At 46.9% G+C, this 20,980-nt stretch overlaps 1 protein-coding gene across 2 annotated transcripts; it reads right to left on the bottom strand.

Moving 5' to 3' along the window:
- Mymx (myomixer, myoblast fusion factor) lies at nt 1-2,388 on the bottom strand. Of its 2 annotated transcripts, none has more exons than XM_045157815.1 (2): nt 2,200-2,388; nt 1-665 (listed from the first exon to the last, which is right to left on the bottom strand). In XM_045157815.1, the coding sequence occupies exon 2, from the start codon at nt 650-652 to the stop codon at nt 398-400; it is 255 nt and encodes an 84-aa protein (XP_045013750.1). In that variant the 5' UTR covers nt 653-665; nt 2,200-2,388; the 3' UTR covers nt 1-397. The 2 variants fall into 2 exon arrangements, with proteins under 2 accessions (XP_045013750.1, XP_045013749.1); XM_045157814.1 differs by having other exon boundaries at nt 2,222-2,388.
- Between the last annotated feature and the right edge of the window lie 18,592 nt (nt 2,389-20,980).

The raw sequence follows: 20,980 nt of genomic DNA, 5'->3' as shown, positions 1-20,980 counted from the left end.
TTGGGCACATTCTTGCCACAAAAGGAAACGGGGTTCCCCTAATTTTAAGGCAGGCCCCGAGTCTGGAAGAACTGCCAATTTGGATTCAAATATAACCTCTCAGCTAAGTGATCTTTTGTCCCATGAGCATTATCCCTTAACTGACCTTGCTGTCCCCATTTGCCTTGAGGTCAGGTCCCCATCCTGGAGGCCAGAGGTGATTTGCCGAGGGGGTGGGGTGGAAAACAATGGTGGATCTGCTAGATTTGGCGGAGGGAGGAGGCGTTTTCAGCTCAGGCCCCCTGTCTCCCTCAGCCCCCTCTCCACCTTCTGCAGTCATTGCTTCTGCCTGGACTGTCCTCCTGCAAAAGAAACCATCTTGCTGGCCAGTGCCCCTGCCAGGACGCTTCTCGTGCTCTCACTTTGGGTGACCTAATCTCTCTCTCCTTTGCGGACGGTCCACTCTGGAGGCTTCCCCAGCATCTGGAGGGTTTCTCTGGCTGAGAACGAACAGCAGGCAGCCCAGCAAAGCTTCTCTCACGTCCTGGGAGCTCAGGCGGCGAGCCAGTCGATGCAGCAGGGGCAGGAGGCGCTGGCGGGCCAGGCGGACGATCGGTAGCAGCAGGCGGGACAGCAGCGTCCGGAACAGCAGCGGCAGCAGAGGGACTGGCATGACGGGATCTGGCCTGCAAAGGCAGCCCAGGCTCTAGTCTGGTCCTGCACCCATCTGGCAGAACCAGGGGATGGGCAAGAGTCCCTCTCTCTTTAGCTCACAAGTCTCTGCGCTCCTTCCTCCCCAGTCTTTGATTCAAGGGGTCACATTGGCAAGCAAAGCGTGGTGGCGCGTGCCTTTAATCCCAGTACTTGGGAGGCAAGAAGTAGGGGATTACAGTGAGTTCAAGGCCACCCTGAGACTACATAGTAAAATCCAAGTCAGCCTGGGCTAGAGCGAGACCCTGTCTCAAAAATAAAAAACCAAACAAAAGGGCTGGAGAGATGGCTTAGCGGTTAAGCGCTTGCCTGTGAAGCCTAAGGACCCCGGTTCGAGGCTCGGTTCCCCAGGTCCCACGTTAGCCAGATGCACAAGGGGGCGCACGCGTCTGGAGCTCGTTTACAGAGGCTGGAAGCCCTGGCGCGCCCATTCTCTCTCTCTCTCTCCCTCTGTCTTTCTCTCTGTGCCTGTCACTCTCAATTAAATAAATAAATAAATAATTAAAAAAAAAAAACCAAACAAAAGAGAACGGGGTGGGCTGGAGAGATGGTTTAGTGGCTAAGGCACTTGTCTGCCACTTACTGACCCAGGCGCAATTCCCTAGGACCCACATAACCAGATGCACAAGGGGATGCATGCGTCTGGAGTTTGTTTGCAGTGCCTGGAGACTCTGATGTGCCAATTCTCTGCCTCTTTCTCTCTCTCCCTCTTTCTCAAATAAATACATAATAAAAAATATTTAAGGGCTGGAGGGATGGCTTAGCGGTTAAGCGCTTGCCTGTGAAGCCTAAGGACTCCAGCTTGAGGCTTGATTCTCCAGGACCCATGTTAGCCAGATGCACAAGGGGGCGCACGCGTCTGGAGTTTGTTTGCAGAGGCTGGAAGCCCTGGCGCGCCCATTGTCTATCTCTTTCTCTGTTACTCTCAAGTCAATAAAAATGAACCAAAAAAGTTTAAAAAAATTCCTTAAAAAAATATTTAAGTTGGCCGTGATGGCACACACCTTCAATCTCAGCACTTGGGAGGGAAAAGTAGGAGAGTCGCTGTGAGTTTGAGGCTTCCCTGAGACTACATAGTAAATTCAAGGTCAGCCTGGACTAGAGTGCGATCCTACCTTGAAAAACAACGTGTGTGTGTGTGTGTGTGTGTGTGTGTGTGTGTGTGTGTGTGTATACATATGCGTTTAAAGGGTCATGTTTGTTTTAGCCAGGCAGCTGGCTGGGGGCAAGAGGTGGGGGGGGGGGGATTCTTACCATGGGGACTGAACCAGGGCTAGAAAGAGAAAACCTGGAGCCGAGGCCCACAGATTGCCATTTCCAGCCTTTCCTATACCTACTTCCTTAATCACTCCCCCCTTCTTTTTACGCACTCTCTCCCCACCCCTCCAGCCCTTCCCCAGCCCTTCTTCCTCAATCCCCCAGATATCCTCTAGGCAACTCTAACTTTTCTCCTAGGAGCTCTCCAACAGGCCAGACCCACATTCCTGGCCCTCCATGCCCCGCACGCACACAGGTTAGTGGCCGCTCTCACCGGTCTGCTGCTCAGGAACGATCTCCAGCTGCATTTGCCTACAGCGCCCACGGTCTGGACCCCGGTGGCTAGCCCAGAGGAGCCCCACCCCACCCTGCTCAGCGACGGGGTGGGAGGGGGCCCGTGAGGAGACAGCTGTGTCCTGGCACCTGGCATACTGAGCCCAGTTGTCCCCATCTCAAGTCGAGGAGAAAGGAGGTGGGGACCTATGTAGGAATTCCCCTTGCTGCGGACAGACCTCGGAGTTGGAACCCAGGCTGCATTTTCGAGTTGTGTGACTCCCCTGGGAACCAGTCCTCTCTGGAACTGGGAGAAACTGGAGGAGTGACTGGACAACACAGTGTATAATACCTCAGATGCAGTAAGGCATCTAGCAGACATGCTTCCTAGTACCAGGCTGCCCTTGGCATTGAGACAGGGAAGCTAGGACCTGCAGAGTCACTGATAGGCCTTGGGGGTGGGGTGGGGGCAGAGGAAGGGAGGTACATCTCTGTCATAGCTGGGCACACACGGGTAGCATTCCCCTTGCAGTTCAAGACTGTCTTCTCCACCCATTCTGTGCCTCAGATTAAAGGAGGTCCCATGAGATAGAAAAGATAGATCTCACCGGGCATACAGACTGAGTTTTGTTTTGAATGATTTGAGGTTACGTGTGCGTGATGCGTGGCTTGCATGCGTGTATGGAGCCCTGAGTGTCTGTCAGCTGTCTTCCACAATTGCTATCCATCTTAATTTTTTTTGTTTTGAGTGAATGTATTTCTGTTTATTTTTATTTATTTATTTGAGAGCAGCAGAGAGAGAAGGAGGGAGGGAGGGAGAGAGAGAGAGAGACAATGGGTATATCAGGGCCTTAAGCCACTGCAAACGAACTCCAGATGCGTACGCCCCGTTATGCATTTGGCTTATGTGGGTCCTGGGGAATCGAGCCTCAAACCAGGATCCTTACGCTTCACAGGCAAATGCTTAATCGCTAAGTCATCTCTCTACCCCCCATCTTATTTTTTAAATATATGTATTTATTTATTTGAGAGAGACAGAGAAAGATTATGGAAACTCTAGGCCTCCAGCCACTGCATACTATAGATGTAAGTACCACTTTGTGTGTCTGGCTTTACATGGGCATGAGGAATCAAACCCAGACTGGTAGGCTTTGCAAGCAAGAACTTTTAACCACTGAGCAATCTTCCCAGGCCCGCATGTTATTGACAGTTTTTATACATGTATCTATTTTTATGGCAATCCCCACCACCATTGCCTTCTCTGTTTTTTTCCACTTATTTAATATAGGGTTGGAGAGATGGCTTAGCAGTCAAGGCACTTATCAGAAAAGTCAAAGGACCCAGGTCCAATTCTCCAGTACCCATACAAAACCAGATGTACAAGTTGGCAAATGCATCTGGAGTTCATTTGCAGTGGCTAGAGGTCCTGGCATGTCCATTCTCTGTGTATCTGCCTCTCTCTTTCTCTTTCAAATAAATAAAATATTTAAAAAATATTTTATGGCCAGGTCAGCCAGGGCCAGAGTGAGACCCTACCTTGAAAAATCAAAAACAAAACAAAAAAAAAATTATGGGCTAGAAAGATGACTTAGTGGTTGAGATGCTTCCCTGCAAAGCCTAACAAGCCTGGTTCAATTCCCCAGGGCCCACAAAAGCCATATGCACAAAGTGGCACATGCATCTGGAATTCGTTTGCAGTGGTTGAAGGCCCTGGTGTGCCCATTCTCTCTATTCTGCTCTCTGTATATCTCCCTTCTGTTTGTAAATGAATAATTAAGTAAATAAATATTTTAAAAATATTTTATTTATTTGCAAGGAGAGGTAGAGAGAATGGGAGGCCTCTTGCAACTGCAAATGAACTCTGGACACATGTGCCACTTGGTGCATTTGTCTTCATGTGAGTATCAGGCCATCAAACCCGGACCTTTCCTCGACCCCCTTTCCTTCCCGTGTCCCCCTGAATCCCTTCATCCCAACTAGTCCCTCTTCTCCTTTTTTTATTTTTTATTTTTTGAGGCAAGCCCGGCAGACTGGCCTTTTTCTTATGAGAGAGAGAGAGAGAGAGAGAGAGAGAATTGGCGCACCAGGGCTTCCAGCCACTGTAATAGAACTCCAGACGCAGGTGCCACCTTATGCACATGTGCGACCTTGTGCGTCTGGCTTACATAAAATAAATAATCCCAGCACCTGGGAGGCAGAGGTAGGAGGATCGCCATGAGTTCAAGGCCACCCTGAGACTACATATTGAAATCCAGGTCAGCCTGTGCCGGAGTGAGATCCTACCTCAAAAAAACCAAAAAAGGAAGAAGGAAGGAAGGAAGGGAAAGAAGAAAACCACAGGCTGAGGTTCAGGGGCAGGGTGACCGCCTGGGTGAATGGCCAGATCTGCGCTTTCCCCGGTGTTCCCATCACTGCACATTGCTTCTTTCCAGTGATTTTGGCCAAACTCTTGGTCAGTTTGCAGGACTTCTCTCTTCCTGTCATGGTGATCCACCCACACTAGCAAATACTGATGGCTTTACTTTCAAAATAGAATCCCGGAGCTGGGATCCCAGAACTTCAGAAGTGGAAATAGGAGGATCAGGACTTCAAGGCCATCCTCTGCTATTTAATAAATTTGAGGTCAGCCCATACTGCGTGAGACCCCATTTAAAAAGGAAAAAATAATGGCTGGGAGATGGCTCAGCTGCTAAAGGCACTTGCTTGCAAAGCCTGCCCAGGTTCAATTCCCCAGAAGCCACATAAAGCCAGACACAGAAGGAAAACCGGAAAACCAAAGCTAGATCTGGGCATGGTAACACACCCTTTAATCCCAGAGGTGGAGACTGGAAGATCTGAGTTCAAGACCAGCCTCTGCTGTTTAGTAAGTTCAAGGCATCTGGGTTACATGAGACCCTATCTAAAAAGAAAAAAAAAAAAGAAGAAGCTGGCAGAGGTAGGAGGGGGAAAAAAAGTTTGAGCTCAATATCCAGCATCCTTCTCAATTTGCTGTGTCCTCCTAGACTCAGAAACTAGTTCATGTCTGCCTCAGTGTTTCTGTTTTCTTTTTGTTGTTTTGTGGTAGGGTCTCACTCTATCCTGTGGTGATCCTCCAACTTCAGCCTCTCAAGTGCTGGGATTAAAGGCATGCACCACCATACTGGCCTCAAACTATCTTTTTTAAAAAAAATAATATTTCAGGTTGGAGAGTTCAGTGATTAAGGCACTTGCTTGCAAAGCCTAAGACCCAGGTTCGATTCTCCACTACCCACATAAAGTCACATGCACAAAATGGCGTGTGCATCTAGAGTTTGTTTGCAGTGGCTGGAAACCCTGGCGCATCCATTCTTTCTGTCTCCCTTCTATCTCTCTGTGCTTGAAAATAAATAAATAAATAAATTTACTTATCTGCACGTGTGTGTGTGTGTGTGTGTGTGTGTGTGTGTGTGTGTGTGTGTTCAGGCCAAAGCCTCTTGCCTCTGCAAATGAATGCCAGACACCTGCGTCACTTTTGACATCTGGCTTTACATGGGCACTGAGAAATTGAACTCAGGCCAACAGACTTCGCAAGCAAGCACCTTTAATCACTAAACCATCTCCCCAGCCCTCGAACTGCAATGCTCTGCTAATGTCTCTGTGGCCCATACAGTGCCGGCCTTGAAGATTGTCTATACATGAACTGTTGTAAGTTCTGCAGGGCTTGCATCAAGCTATCCAGCAGCACCTTGAATGGCCTCTAGGAAAGTGCAGTTTCTGTTCTTAGTGGTTCCAAGTCACATAATTACAAGGAGCTAGAGATAGTAAGAATTCAAGATCCCAGGGGTGGGAAGAAGGCTCTGTGGTTAAAGACACTTGCTTACAAAGCCCAGCAGCCCAGGTTCAATTCCTCAGCACCCATGTAAAGCCAGACGCAAGAGTGGCACATGTGTCTGGAGTTCATTTGAAGTGACAAGAGACTCTAGTGTGCCTCAAAGCCACACACACAGAGAAATATAAAATAATTCAAGGCCAGAGGTGGTGGCGCACACCTTTAATCCCAACACTCAGGAGGCAGAGGCAGGAGGATCACTGTGAGTTCGAGGTCAGCCTGAGACTACATAGTGAATTCCAGGTCAGCCCGGTCTACAGCAAGACCCTACCAGGAAAGAAAGAAAGAGAGAAAAAGCTGGGTGTAGTGGTGCACACCTTTAATCCCAGCACTCGGGAGGCAGTGGTAGGAGGATTGCCGAGAGTTCAAGGCCACCCTGAGACTCCATAGTGAATTTCAGGTCAGTTTGGGCTAGAGTGAGACCCTACCTCGAAACACCAAAAAAAAAAAAAAAAAAAGAGAGAGAGAGAGAGAGAAAGGAAGGAAGGAAGAAAGAAAGAGGGAGGGAAGGATGGAAGGAGAGAGGAAGAAAGAAAGAAAGAAGGAAAGAAAGAAAGAAAGACAGACATGCACCATGACACCTGGCTTGCCCCTAGTTTTAATGACCTTTAGTAACTTTAATTTCCAGTACAAACAAAGCAATAAGTATGTGACCATCTGTCACGCGAGAGTGTTCTGAAGATTGGCCAACATGTAAACATACCATTTCATAATTTTCAGAAGCATTGCTTTCTCAGCTCCAAATCTTTTGAGTTATTTTGTAATAGGAAGCAAAAAAAAAAAAAAAAAAAAAAGCAGATAAATTTGAACTTGAGGTTAACAATTAATTAATGTTTCAGAATTTATCTTGTGTGGAAATTAGCTAGCACTCAGGGGTGCTCACTCATGCTTATCCGACACTTAGAAGGCTGAGTGAGTCAGATGGCCACACATTCAAGGCCAGCGTGGGCTTACGTAGTGAATTCCAAGTCAGCCATGGTTATACAGTGAGGGCTTGTATCTAAATAAACATCCATCGTACAGTGGCCTGGAAGTCACAGTGATCCTCCTGTCTCTGCCTCCCGGGTGCTGGGATTAAAGGTGTGCGTCACCATGCTTGACTTAATGCAGCATAGCTTTAAGGGAGTAAGTTACCAAAGAGGTTTAAGATGCTTTTTTTCCCCCTTTAATAGAGTCTCATTTATTCCAGACTAGCCTCAAACTTGCTAGGTGTTGTACTCAGGTTTGCATAACTGGTAGAAATCAACCAACGAAGAGCAGCTTTGGAAAAAAAATAAAAAAGATTTATTTTGGGCTGGAGAGATGGCTTAGCGGTTAAGCACTTGCCTGTGACGCCTAAGGACCCTGGTTCGAGGCTCGGTTCCCCAGGTCCCACGTTAGCCAGATGCACAAGGGGGCGCACGCGTCTGGAGTTCGTTTGCAGAGGCTGGAGGCTCTGGCGCGCCCGTTCTCTCTCTCTATCTGCCTCTTTCTCTCTGTCTGTTGCTCTCAAATAAATAAATAAAAACAAACAAAAAAATCATTTAAAAATATTTTAAAAGGGGGAAAGACAAGAAAACTATGACACCTCTCACTTTGCAACTGCTGGCAGATTAATAAGGACTATAACCCAGTCTGTAGAGTGATTGCTTAGAGGCCCTCAGTTTAATCCTCTTTCTTTTCTCCTATCTCTCTTCCCCCACTCTCTGGCTCCTTTTCTTGGCTCCCTGCCTCACTTTTTCTTTCCCTGCCTCCTTGACTCCCTATAGCTTCTTTAAAAGCTGCCAGTTTCTCCCAAATTAAAATAAAGTCTTGGGGACTAGAGAGATAGATGGCACAGTGGGTAAGGCACTTGCCTGCAAAGCCTAAGGACCCCAGTTCATCTCCCCAATACCCACATAAAACCAGATGCACAAAGTGGCACATGCATCCGGAGTTTGTTTGCAGTGGCTAGAGGCCAGGGACTACCCAATCATTCATTCTTTCTTTCTCTCTTTCTCTGCCTCTCCGTCTCTCATAAAATAAATTGAAAGAAATTAAAAAATAAAGTCTGGGGGCTGGAGAGATGACTTATCAGTTAAGGCACTTGCCTGGGAAGCCTAAGGACCCATGTTTGACTCTCCAGGTGCCACATCAGCCAGATGCACAAAGGTGAGGCAAGTGCAAGGTCGCACATGCCCACCAGCTGGCGCAAGCGTCTGGAGTTTGGAGTTTGATTTCAGTGGCTGAGGCCCTGGCGAGCCAATTCTCTCTCTCTCTCAAATAATAAATAAATATCTAAATATATATATATATATATATATATATATATATACACACATACATACATACACACACACACATATACACACACACACACACACACACACACACACACACACACATATATATATATATATATGACATCTTGGAGTGAAGAAATGATTCCTCTTGGTGTTTATATTCTCAATCCAGAGCCTCACAGTGCCCTAGTAATCTGACTAGCCAGCCCCAATGGATATGGCTGGTGAGGCTCATGGAGCCAAGGCTATCGTCTTTGGTAACAATGGAGAGCCCCATTGGGACTTGGGTGGGGTGGGGTAAAGCAGTGGCTGGGTCTAAAGAATGGATCTAATCTTCCACCATTTCCCTCTCCACCCCCTCCTGGGATTAACCCCCTTGTCCCTCCCACTCCCACCGGAAGGAAATGACCCTGTCTTGGTCTGCCCCTGGCATGCTCTCCAAGATGGAGAGCCAAGGGATCTGCTAAGAATTTCCTGGAAAGATAACCGTCCTGGCTGGCAGCCGCTGTTTCTTCCAGTTCCTGGCGGTCCCTTGTAGACAGAATGTAGCCTGTACTTCCTGAACTTGGCCTCCCCTAGAGGCAGGCAGTCAGGTTACTTTGAGGAAACAGACCAAACCTTCTGTTTCCTCCAGGTCAATAAGAAAAATAAAATTAAAAAAAAAAAAAGTGGTTTGGGGCTGGGGAGATGACTCAGCGATAAGATCCTTGCCATACAAGCCGGAAGACCTGACTGGGGGTCCCTGGTAGCAGTATAAATACCAGGCATGATGGCACACATTTGCAATCTCAGAATTCAACAGGCACAGGCAGAAGGATGCCTGGAGCATGATGGTTAGCTAGGCCAGCCAAATCCACGGAGTCTGGGTTTAGTCTCAATAAATAAGGCGGAGAACACATACTTGGGCTGCAAGGCCACTGAGAAACCCTGCAGGAGATGAGCTGAAAACCTCCTCCTTGTAGACCAGCTGACAGAAAGCTGGAAAAAGCCACGCTGCATGTTGTTCAATGGGAGAGAGAGAAATCACCAGTGGAGATATTCAACAGTGGACACTGCAAGCCTTATATTTGGCCAGCCAGGCCAAATGAGCCAATGGTGCAATAGTGGCACGTCTGTTATGGGGGAAACCAGCTGCCCTCGAATTTGACTGGAGGCCTGCTCCATGGGAGGGAATACATCCCTGATACTGAAAACCTACATCAGGGGTAATCATGAGACCTAGGGGTTTAATGTCTGCTGGTATCTGGCTAAATATGTATACTATGCTCACCAAACTGCGCAGTAAGCACTTCTCTTAAAGTTCATACCCTTCTTTATATTACTGCTGCTCTCACTTTTGGTTTGAGAAGCTTCTCTTTTCAGATGTCAGTGACCTTGGGATGACTCAGAAGGCACCATGGTGCTGAGAAGTGACAGAGGAGTGCTCAGCACTGAAATATCTCTATCACACCTTCTAAGGCTCAAGGTCCATTGTGGAAGAGGTGGCAGAAAGAATGTAAGAGCCAAAGGAAGGGTAGGACTCCGTACAATGTGCTCCCCCCAGACACAAAATGGCCTGGATATCCATGACCTCACAGTGCCTGACACTACCTACACAAGACCATCATAAGAGGAGGAAAAGATGATGACATCAAAATAACAGAGAGACTAATTGAGAGGGGGAGGGGATATGATGGAGAGTGGAGTTTCAAAGGGGAAAGTGGGGCGAGGGAATTACCATGGGATATTGTCTACAATTATGGAAGTTGTCAATAATAAACTAAAAACCTAAAGTAAATAAGGTGGAGAACAATTGAGAACACTCACATGGTCCTCTCTGACTTGCACATGCACACGCGCACGTGTGAACACCCTCCTGCACACGTCACGTGTGCATCCTCATGCACATGAACACATATAACATAGACATACCCATGTAAAAAATGTTCAGGGGGCTGGGGAGATGGCTTAGCGGTTAAGCGCTTGCCTGTGGAGCCTGAGGACTCCTGTTCGAGGCTCGGTTCCCCAGGACCCACGTTAGCCAGATGCACAAGGGGGGGCACAAATCTGGAGTTCGTTTGCAGTGGCTGGAGACCCTGGTGTGCTCATTCTCTCTCAAATAAATATATATATATTAAAAAAAAAAAAAAGCTCAGGTACCAATATGTGAAACGGAACCCTCACCCTGGCTCCACTCCGGGACGTGGTGGCAGGTCTGTTCACCCAGGCAGAAAAGCGTCATGTCAGGTGACAGGGCTGGTACTCGGCCCTTTGCCCACCTATACTTCTTGTTCCTCTCTGGTTCAGGGTCTCCGTGGTCACAATGACCTCTGGTACCCAGGTCCTTGATGAAGCCACCTTGTTTTTTTCAGAATTCTTTTTTTTTTAAATTTTTTTGATTATTTTTATTTATTTATTTGAGAAGGATAGACAGAGAAAGAGGCAGATAGAGAAAGGGAGAGACAGAGAGAATGGGTGTGCCAAGGCCTCCAGCCACTGCAAACGAACTCCAGACCCATCCGCCCCCTTGTGCATCTGGCTAACGTGGGTCCTGGGGAATTGAGCCTCGAACCGGCGTCCTTAGGCTTCACAGGCAAGCGCTTAACTGCTAAGCCATCTCTCCGGCCCAGAACTTCTTTTTTTTCTGTGAGGTCAAGGCCAGCCTGGGTATACATAGGGAATCCCAGGTCAGCCAGGGCTAGAGAGAGACCTTACCTCGAAAACCAAAACAAAACACCAGCAACAACCAAACTTGAGTTGGTCAGAAGTGCCTCTTTGTTGACCATTCAGCTGTGGATTCACATGGTGGCTCTGGGACCCTTTCCCAGGACAGCCAGGGATGCACAGGCTCTGTACTACACACTTGGAGAGAAGAGGTGACCTGTTTCTGATGGGATTGAGAGATGTGGGAACCAGGGGTGGTGGTGCATACTTGTAATCCCATCACCGAGGAAGATGAATTTAAGGCCATCCTTGGCTAGATAGGGAGTTCAAGGCTAGCCTGAGATACACGACACCCTATCTCTAATAGTTTGATTTATTTGCAAAGCAGAGAGAGAGAGAGAGAGAGAGAGAGAGAGAGAGAGAGAGAGAGGGAGGGAGAGAGAATGGAAATAAATGGGCACACCAGGGCCTCTAGCTACTGAAAACAAACTCCAGATGCATGTACCACTTAGTGCATTGGCTTTACATAGGTACTGGGGAATCAAACCTGGGTCCTTTGGTTTTGCAGACAAGTGCTTTAACCACTAAGCCATTTCCCCCCCCCCCCACATAAAAATATTAAAACAAGCTGGGTGTGGTGGCACACGCCTTTAATCCCAGCACTGGGAGGCAGAGGTAGGAGGATTGCTACAAGTTCAAGGCCACCCCGAGACTCTATAGTGAATTTCAGGTCAGCCTGGACTAGAGTGAGACCCTACCTTGAAAAAAATATATTAAAACGCACACACATACACACAAAATACAAGTGCCGGGCATGGTGGTGCACACCTTTAATTCCAGCACTCAGGAGGCAGAGGTAGGAGGACTGCTGTGAGTTCAAGGCCAGCCCGAGACTACAGAGTGAATTCCAGATCAGCCTGGGCTACAGTGAGACCCTGCCTCAAACAAATAAAAAAAGACAACAAATAAGAAATTTTGACATCATAAGAGGAGGAAAAGATCATGACATCAAAATAAAAGAGAGACTGATTGAGATGGGGAGGGGATATGATGGAGAATAGAGTTTCAAAGGGGAAAATGGGGGGAGGGAGGATATTTCCATGGGATATTTTTTATAATCATGGATGTTGTTAATACAAATTTGAAAAAAAAAAGAAATTTTGAAAAGGTGATGGAGAGATGTCTCAGAGGTTAAAGACATTTGCTTGCAAATCCTGACAGCCTGGGGTCAATTCCCTCACTAAAGCCAGATGCACAAACTGGTTCATGCATTTGGAGTTTGTTTGCAGTGGCAGGAGACCCTGGTGTGCCCATACTCTCTCTGTCCGTGTCTCATAAATAAATAAATAAATAAATAATATTTGTTAAGATCTGGAGAAATGGCTTAGCAGTTAAGGCACTTGCGTGCAAAGCCTAAGGACTCAAGTTTAATTCCCCAGTACTCACATAAGCCAGATAGATGCACAAGGTGGCGCATGTGCCTGGCGTTGGTTTGCAGTGGCTAGACCTGGTACAACCACCTCTATCTGCCTATTCCTTTCTCCCTCTCTAGATATGTATGTATATATGTATACAATGTTTTTTGTTTGTTTTGGAAAAAATAGTTTTTATTTAACTTATTTGAGAGAGACACACAGTGAGAATGAGAGAGGCAGATAGAGAAAAAGAGAGCAGCTGGTTTCCCCCATAACAGATATGCCTCTATGACACCCATTGGCTCTGGCCAAATTTAAGGCTTGCGGTGTCCATTGCTGTTTATCACTGGTGATTTCTCTGTCTGTCTCCCGTTGAACTGCGTGCAGTGTGGCTTTTTACCAGCTTTCTGTCAGCTGGTCTACATGGAAACCCTACCTTGAAAAACCAAAAGAAAAAAAAATTAATTTAAATAAAAATTATTTTAGCAAATTAAAAAGTAAAAATGAAATAAAAATAAAGAGCTGGGTGTAATGGTGCACACCTTTAATCCCAGTAGTTGGGAGGCAGAGGAAGGAGGATCACCAAGTGTTTGAGGCCATCCTGAGACTACATAGTGAATTCCAGGTTAGTCTGAGCTAGAGTGAGACCTTACCTCAAAAAAAAAAAAAAAAATAATAATAATAATAATAATATTAAAAAAAAAAGTTCTGGGGCTGGAGAGATGGCTTAGCAGTTAAGCACTTGACTGTGAAGTCTAAGGACCCTAGTTTGAGGTTCCATTTCTCAGTATCCATGTAAGCCAGATGCATAAGGTGGCACATGCATCTGGAGTTCAATTGCAGTGGCTGGAGGCTCTTGCTCACCCATTCTCTCTCTATCTGCTTCTTTTTCTCAAATAAATAAATTAAAATTAAAGAAGTTCTGGGGTTAGAGAGATGGCCTACCGGTTAAGGCACTTGCCTGTGAAGTCTAAGGACCCAGGTTCAATTCCTCAGTACCCACATATGCCAGATGCACAGGGTGGCACATACATCTGGAGATTGTTTGCAGTGATTGGAGGCCCTGGTGAGCCCATTCTCTCCCTTTCTCTCTCTCTCCCTCCCTCCCTCTCTTTCTCAAATAAATGAAATATAAAAATATTAGTTTACAAAAAAAGAAGTTCTGGGCCGGAGAGATGGCTTATCAGTTAAGTGCTTGCCTGTGAAGCCTAAGGACGCCGGTTCGAGGCTCAATTCCCCAGGACCCACGTTAACCAGATGCACAAGGGGGCGCATGGGTCTGGAGTTCATTTGCAGTGGCTGGAGGCCTTGGCACGCCCATTCTCTCTGTCTCTCCCTTTCTCTATCTGCCTCTTTCTCTGTCTATCCTTCTCAAATAAATAAATAAAAATAATCAAAAAAATTAAAAAAAAAAAAAGAATTCTGAAAAAAACAAGGTGGCTTCATCAAGGACCTGGGTACCAGAGGTCATTGTGACCACGGAGACCCTGAACCAGAGAGGAACAAGAAGTATAGGTGGGCAAAGGGCCGAGTACCAGCCCTGTCACCTGACACGACGCTTTTCTGCCTGGGTGAACAGACCTGCCACCACGTCCCGGAGTGGAGCCAGGGTGAGGGCCTGAGGGATGGATGGAAGGAGAGAAGAGACGCTTGGTACATTTCAGCTTCTCCGAGGGGTGAGCAATGGCCCAGCATTTAATTCCAGGCAGCAACAAACCCACAGCAAGCAGTTGGACAGGACACACTAGACATGCTTTTAAGACATGAGTAAACCAGGCTGGGAAGGTGGATCCCCCCCCAAGGGATGACTAAAGCCGTCAGGTGGGGTCCCTGCTCTGTCCTTGGAAACAGTTGTTCTGACCAAGGAAGACAGTTTTGTGGCCCAAGGGAGAAGCCTGTTTAGAATGAAGGTCATTGTCTCCCGGGAGCCAGCTGTTACCTCCTCATTCTCAGCTGGCAGACCCCGGGTGAGGGGCGTGAGCCCTGTTCTCTCCGGCTGTCTCACAGGGGCATCAGCTGCTGGGTGGGGACAGCTGCTCCCAGGACAGGGGCGGGGGAAGGATGAGTACCCCAAGAGACTGGAGGAGGAGGTGAGGGAGACGTGCCTAAGAGATTCCATGAGTGCAGGAAGGAGACCGTAAACCACAAAAACCCAGGAAAAAAAAAATTCTGAACTCACAGCAAACACATTATTACAGAGTGACCAAAAGACAAGACCTAAATACATGGGTGGATTGCGCCAGGAAATCATCTGCAAGGAATTGGGTTATAAATGTAAATATGCTAGTTCCTCCCCAGATACATGTAGAAATTCAGTGAAACTCCAGCCAAGGGCATAATTGTGTTCCCCCCACCCCGCCCTCTCTAGGAAGCGTCTCTCACTAGCCAGGAACTCACTCTGTAGTCCCAAGCTGGCCTCAAATTCAGTGATCCTTCTATTTCTGCCTCCCTAGTGCTGGGAATAAAGGTGTGTACCACCACATTGGACCACAAATGTGTTTTCCTTTTGGGGGGCTGGGAGGAGGGGTTTGAGGTAGGGTCTTACTCTGGCCCAGGCTGACCTGGAATTCACTTTGCAGTCTCAGGGTGGCCTCACATGCATGGCTATCCCCCTACCTCGGCCTCTAGAGTGCTGGGATTAAAGGAGTGTGCCACCACGCCTGACTTCATCTCTTCCTTAAAAAAAAAAAAAAAGCCAGGCATGATGGTGCACGCCTTTAATCCCAGCTCCAGAGGCCAAGGTAGGAGGATTGCCATGAGTTCAAGGCCACCCTGAAACCCCACAGTGAATTCCAGGGCAGCCTAGGCTACAGTGAGACTCTACCTTGAAAAACCAAACCAAAAACAAAGAAACAAAAAATATTGGAGGGGCTGGAGAGATGGCTTAGCAGTTAAGTCTCCTGCAAGGTCAAAAACACTTAGGGCTGATTCCCCAGGACCCACGTAAGCCAGATGCACAAGGTGGCGCGTGTGTCTGGAATTCCTTTGCAAGGGCCAAAGACCCTGGCATGCCCATTCTCTTTCTCTCTCTCTCTCTCTCTCAGCCACTTTCTCGCTCTCTGGAGTAAATAAATTAAACTAAAACAAAATGAAAAAGGTAAAAAATTATTTTTGAATTTGGGCAGATGGAGCCTTGCTGGAAGAGGTGTGTTGCTGGGGATGGACCTAGAGATGTTACAGCCAGCTCCCTCTTACCAGAAATCAGCTCACTCTCCAGCTGCTGTTTTCCACCTGCTGTGGCAGAGGTGATGTCCAGCGTCTACTCATACCATGCTTTCCCTTGCCATCACCCCTATAAGCCAAAATAAGCAACTTTATTTCAATAAAGAAATTTATTTTGTCTGGGTGTGGTGGCACATGCCCTTAATTCCAGCACTCGGGAGGCAGAGGTAGGAGGACCGCTGTGAGTTCAAGGCCATCCTGAGACTACGTAGTGAATTCCAGGTCAGCCTGGGCTAGAGCGAAACCCTACCTCGAAAAAAAAGAAAAAGAAAAAAAATTGCCTGGCATGATGGCACATGTCTTTAATACCAGCACTTGGGAGGTAGAGGTAGGAGAATCAACATAAGTTTGAGGCCACCTTGGGACTACATACTGAATTCCTGGTCAGCCTCAGCTAGAGCAAGACCCTACCTCAAAAAAATATTTTTTTAACTAGGAGTGGGCACTTGCCTTTAATCCTAGCACTTGGGAAGCAGAAGTTGGAGGATTGCCATGAGTTGGAGGCCACCCTGAAACTACAAAGTGAATTCCAGGTTAGGCTGGACAGGAGCAAGAGCCAAACACAGATTAATTTTTTAAAAATATTTTGGTTTTTTGAGGTAGGGTCTCGCTGTAGCCCAGGCTGACCTGGAATTCACTATGTAGTCTCAGGCTGGCCTCAAATTCACAGTGATCCTCCTGCCACTGCCTTCCAAGAGCTGGAATTAAAGGTGTGCACCACCATGCCTGGAAAAAAAATTTATTTTGTTTTTAATAAAGAAAGGGCCAGGCTTGGTGATGCACACCATTGATCCCAGCACTTGGGAGGCAGAGGTAATCGCTGTGATTTCAAGGCCACCCTGAAACTACACAGTGAATTCCAGTTCAGCCTAGGCTAGAGTGGGACACTACCTTGAAAAAACAAAACCAAAACATATATATATTTTTTTCTTTGAGAGAGAGAAGCAGATAGAGAGGGAGAGAGATAATAGGCACATTAGGGCCTCTAGACACTGCAAAACAAATTCCAGACACATGTGCCACCTTGTGCATCTGGCTTTATGTGGATACAGGGGAATGAAACCTGGGTCTTTAGGCTTTGCAGGCGAACGCCTTTACTGCTGAGCCATCTCTCCAACCCTCCTTTCCTTTCTTTCTTGCTATGGGTAAGCTGATTATAAAATGTATATGGCATGTTTACTTCGGCAGCACATATACTAAAATTTATATGGAGACCTGGGCCAGGCGGTACATCTCTGTAATCTCAATACACGGGACTTGGAGGATTTCAAAGCCAGATTTGGCTATCTAGTAAGTTTGAGGCCATCCTCGGCTACATAATATCCTGTTTCAAGGAAAGAAGAAGGAGGAAGAGGAGGAGGACGAGGAGGAGGAGGCTGTCAGAGGAGAAAATTTTCTATGGGAGAAGTAAGAGCTAAGAATATTCTGTGAGTATTAATGAAGAAATATAGAGGCCTGGCCTTACAGATGCCAATCTGGGCCATCTGGTACTTTGGGCATTGAAATTGCTTGGCTACACACAAGAAGCCAGTGACTAAGGGACAAACAACAAGAAACAGAGCCAAGAGCATGTGAGGCCAAGAGGGACTTGCTGGTCAGTAGAGAAGGAAATCAGGATCAGAAATGGGATGGAGCTGGGCGTGGTGGCACATGCCTTTAATCCCAGCACTAGGAGGGCAGAGGTAGGAGGATCACCAAGAGTTTGAGGCCAGCTTGAGACTACATGGTGAATTCCAGTCAGCCTGAGCTGCAGTGAGACCCTACCTCAAAAAAAGGAAAAAAAAAAATGGGACTGAGACAGTTGGCCATTCACAAGGGTGCTGATGGTGGCAAGATTTGACCTTCTGACATATTAATTACCAAAATAAACACTGGTAGTATTAGAGAATGTGGTAAAACAAACCTATAAAACATAGGAACTGAGGGCTGGAGAGATGGTTTGGTGGTTAAGGTGTTTGCCTGCAAAACCAAAGGACCCAGGCTTGATTCCCCAGCGCACACGTAAGCCAGATGCACAAGGTGGCACACGGGTATGGAGTTCCTTTCCAGCGGCTGGAGGCCCTGGCACACTCATTCTCTCCCTCTCTCTCTCTTTCTTTCTCTCCCTCTCTCTTTCAAATAAATAAAACTTAAAAATAAGATAAAATATTTTTTAAAAATGGGAGCTGAAGCCAGTCCTCATGGCACGTGCCTGTGACCGCAGCACTTGGTTGGTATAGGGAGAAGCATAAAATGTTCAAGGCTGGCATTGGCTACCTTGCAAGTCTGAAGCCAGTCTTAGCTGTATGAGACTTTGTCTCAAAAATGTGTGATGAGGGCTGGAGAGATGGCTTAGTGGTTAAGCACTTGCCTGTGAAGCTGAAGGACCCCGGTTCAAGGCTCGATTCTCAAGGACCCACGTTAGCCAGATGCACAAGGGGGCGCACACGTCTGGAGTTTGTTTGAAGTGGCTGGTAGCTCTGGCGTGCCCATTCTCTCCCTCTCTCTCTCTGTCACCCTCAAATAAATAAATAAAAATGAACAAAAAAATTTTAAAAAATGTCTGGTGAAGGGGCTGGAGAGATGGCTCAGCAGCTAAGGCGTTTACCTGTTAAGCCTAAGGACCCAGTTTTTTTTTTTAATTTTTATTAACATTTTCCATGATTATAAAATATATCCCATGGTAATTCCCTCCCCTCCCACCCCCATACTTTCCCATTTGAAATTCCATTCTCCATCATATTACCTCCCCATTACAATCATTGTACTTACATATATACAATATCAACCTATTAAGTATCCTCCTCCCTTCCTTTCTCTACCCTTTATGTCTCCTTTTTACCTTACTGGCCTCTGCTACTAAGTATTTTCATTCTCATGCAGAAGCCCAGTCATCTGTAGCTAGGATCCACATATGAGAGAGAACATGTGGCGCTTGGCTTTCTGGGCCTGAGGACCCAGGTTTGATTCCCCAGTACCCACATAAAGCCAGATGTACCAAGTGGCACATATGTCTGGAGCTTGTTTGCAGTGCCTAGAGTCCCTGGCGTGCCCATTCTCTCTGTTTCTCTCTCTCTCCTTACAAACAAATAAATAAAATATTAAAAAAAAAAAAAAAAGAAACCAGGGACTAGAGAAATGTCTCAGCAGTCACTTGCTTGCAAAGCCTGATGGCCTGGGTTCAAATCCCAAGTACCTACACAAAGCCAGATGCACAAAGTGGCACATGCACCTGGAGTTTGTTTACGGTGGCAAGAGGCTGGAGTGGCCATTTCCCCCCCCCCCACCTCTCTTCTCTCTCTCTCTTTCTCTACTTGTAAATAAATAATACTGAAAAAGAAAAGAGTGAGCCAGGCATGCTGGCACACGCCTTTAATCCCAACATTCGGGAGGCAGGGGTAGGAGGAATGCTGTGAGTTCAAGGCCACCGTGAGACTGCGTAGTGAATTTCTGGTCAGCCTGGGCTAGACTGAGACCCTACTTTGAAATACAAAAATAAATAAATAAATAAATAAATAAATAAATAAATAAATAAATAAATAAATAAAATAATAATAATAATAATAATAAAAGAAAGAAAGGAAGGAAGAAAGAAAGAAAGGAAGAAAGGAAGAAAGAAAGAAAGAAAGAAAGAAAGAAAGAAAGAAAGAAAGAAAGAAAGAAAGAAAGAAAGAAAGAAGGAAAGAAAGGAAAGAAAGGAAGAAAGAATGTCAGCTAAGTTGGTGAAAAGCCAGAGTTCTCTCAATGTGAGGTCCGGAGGGGAGACACAAGAAGAAGCAGGAAGGTCCTATGTGGGACAGAACAGGATGGAGTAGTGCGCATAGGTCAGAGACTGGAGGGTGGAACTCTGGAGCTGAGGCCCAGAGGACATCTCTAGGGGGAAGGGAGAGGGGAGCAGGCGTGGAGCGCAGGTGAGATCGAAGCCATGCCTCCCTCCCGTGCTGTACGAGGAGGTCCAGGTGAGAAAGAAACTGAACAAGGACAGGAGGTCAAATGGGGAGCTGAACTAACTCAGGAAGCACCTAGTGGACTCAAGGCCTGGGCCCAAATCAGTGCTTGGGGGAGCCGAGGAGGTCTCTCCTGGTGTCCCTAGAGGGCAGCATTAAACATGGGTCACCAGGACCCCTGGGGAAGAGGCGGATGGATTCAGATTCCTGACCAGGTGATGATGAGGCTTCAGAAGATCAGTGTTTTTTTTTTTTTTTAATTTATTTGAGAGTGACAGAGAAAGAGGCAGGTAGAGAGAGAGAATGGGCGCTTCAGGGTCTCCAGCCACTGCAAACGAACTCCAGACGCGTGCGCCCCCTTGTGCATCTGGCTTATGTGGGTCCTGGGGAATCGAGCCTCGAACCAAGGTCCTAAGGCTTCACAGGCAAGTGCTTAACGGCAAAGCCATCTCTCCACTATTTTATTTTATTATTTTTTATTATTTTTGAGGTAAGGTCTCACTCTAGCCCAGGCTGACCTGGAATTCACTATGGAGTCTCAGGCTGGCCTCAAACTCACAACGATCCTCCTACCTCTGCCTCCCAAGTGCTGGGATTAAAGGCGTGCGCCACCATGCCCGGCTTATTTTTTTTAAATACTTTATTCATTTATTTGAGAGAGAGAGAAAGAAAGATGTAGATAAAGAGACAGAGCGAAAGAGAGAGCAAATAGGCAGGCCAAGGCCTGCAGCCACTGCAAATGAACTCCATGCACATGCACCGTCTTGGGCATCTGGCTTATGTGGGTCCTGGGGAAATGAATCTGAGTCCTTTGCTTTGCAGGCAAATGCCTTAAGTACTAAGCCACCTCCCCAGTCCTTTTATAAATATTTTTATTTATTTATTTGCAAGCAGAGAGATATAGAGAGAAGAGAGACAGAGAGAGTGGGTGCACCAGGGCCTCTAGCCACTGCAAAGAAACCCCACACGCATGTTCCACTTTGTGCATGCTTTACATGGCTACTGGGGAATTGAACCCAGGTCCTTAAGCTTTGCAGGCAAAAGCACCCCAACCATTCAGACACCTCTCCAGCCTGAGATCAATGTTCAGCTTCTCGGGCAGGGAGGGTGTCGTGCTGTGGGGATGAGCGTGGTAGGAAGCTCTTACGTTGTCACCCCAGAAGCAACCCCAAAAGTAGGCAAGCACAGCTACAGACTCCCGAAAGGTCCCAAGCATGTGCAAGTGCATGTGTGTACACACACACACACACACACACGACACTGATTAAGATCAGACCAGGGGGCTGGAGGGATGGCTTAGTGGTTAACGTGTTCAATTCCCCAGGACTCACGTTAGCCAGTTGCACAAGGGGGCGCACGCATCTGGAGTTTGTTTGCAGTGGCTGGAGGCCCTGGAGCACCTATCCTCTCTCTCTCTGCTTGCAAATAAATAAGTTAATTAAACAA

The sequence above is a fragment of the Jaculus jaculus genome, chromosome 8 (genome assembly GCF_020740685.1).
Source record: "Jaculus jaculus isolate mJacJac1 chromosome 8, mJacJac1.mat.Y.cur, whole genome shotgun sequence".
In the NCBI taxonomy this organism is placed as follows: domain Eukaryota; kingdom Metazoa; phylum Chordata; class Mammalia; order Rodentia; family Dipodidae; genus Jaculus; species Jaculus jaculus.
Note: the sequence above shows the minus strand (reverse complement) of the source record. Positions and strands in the feature narration are given on the sequence as shown.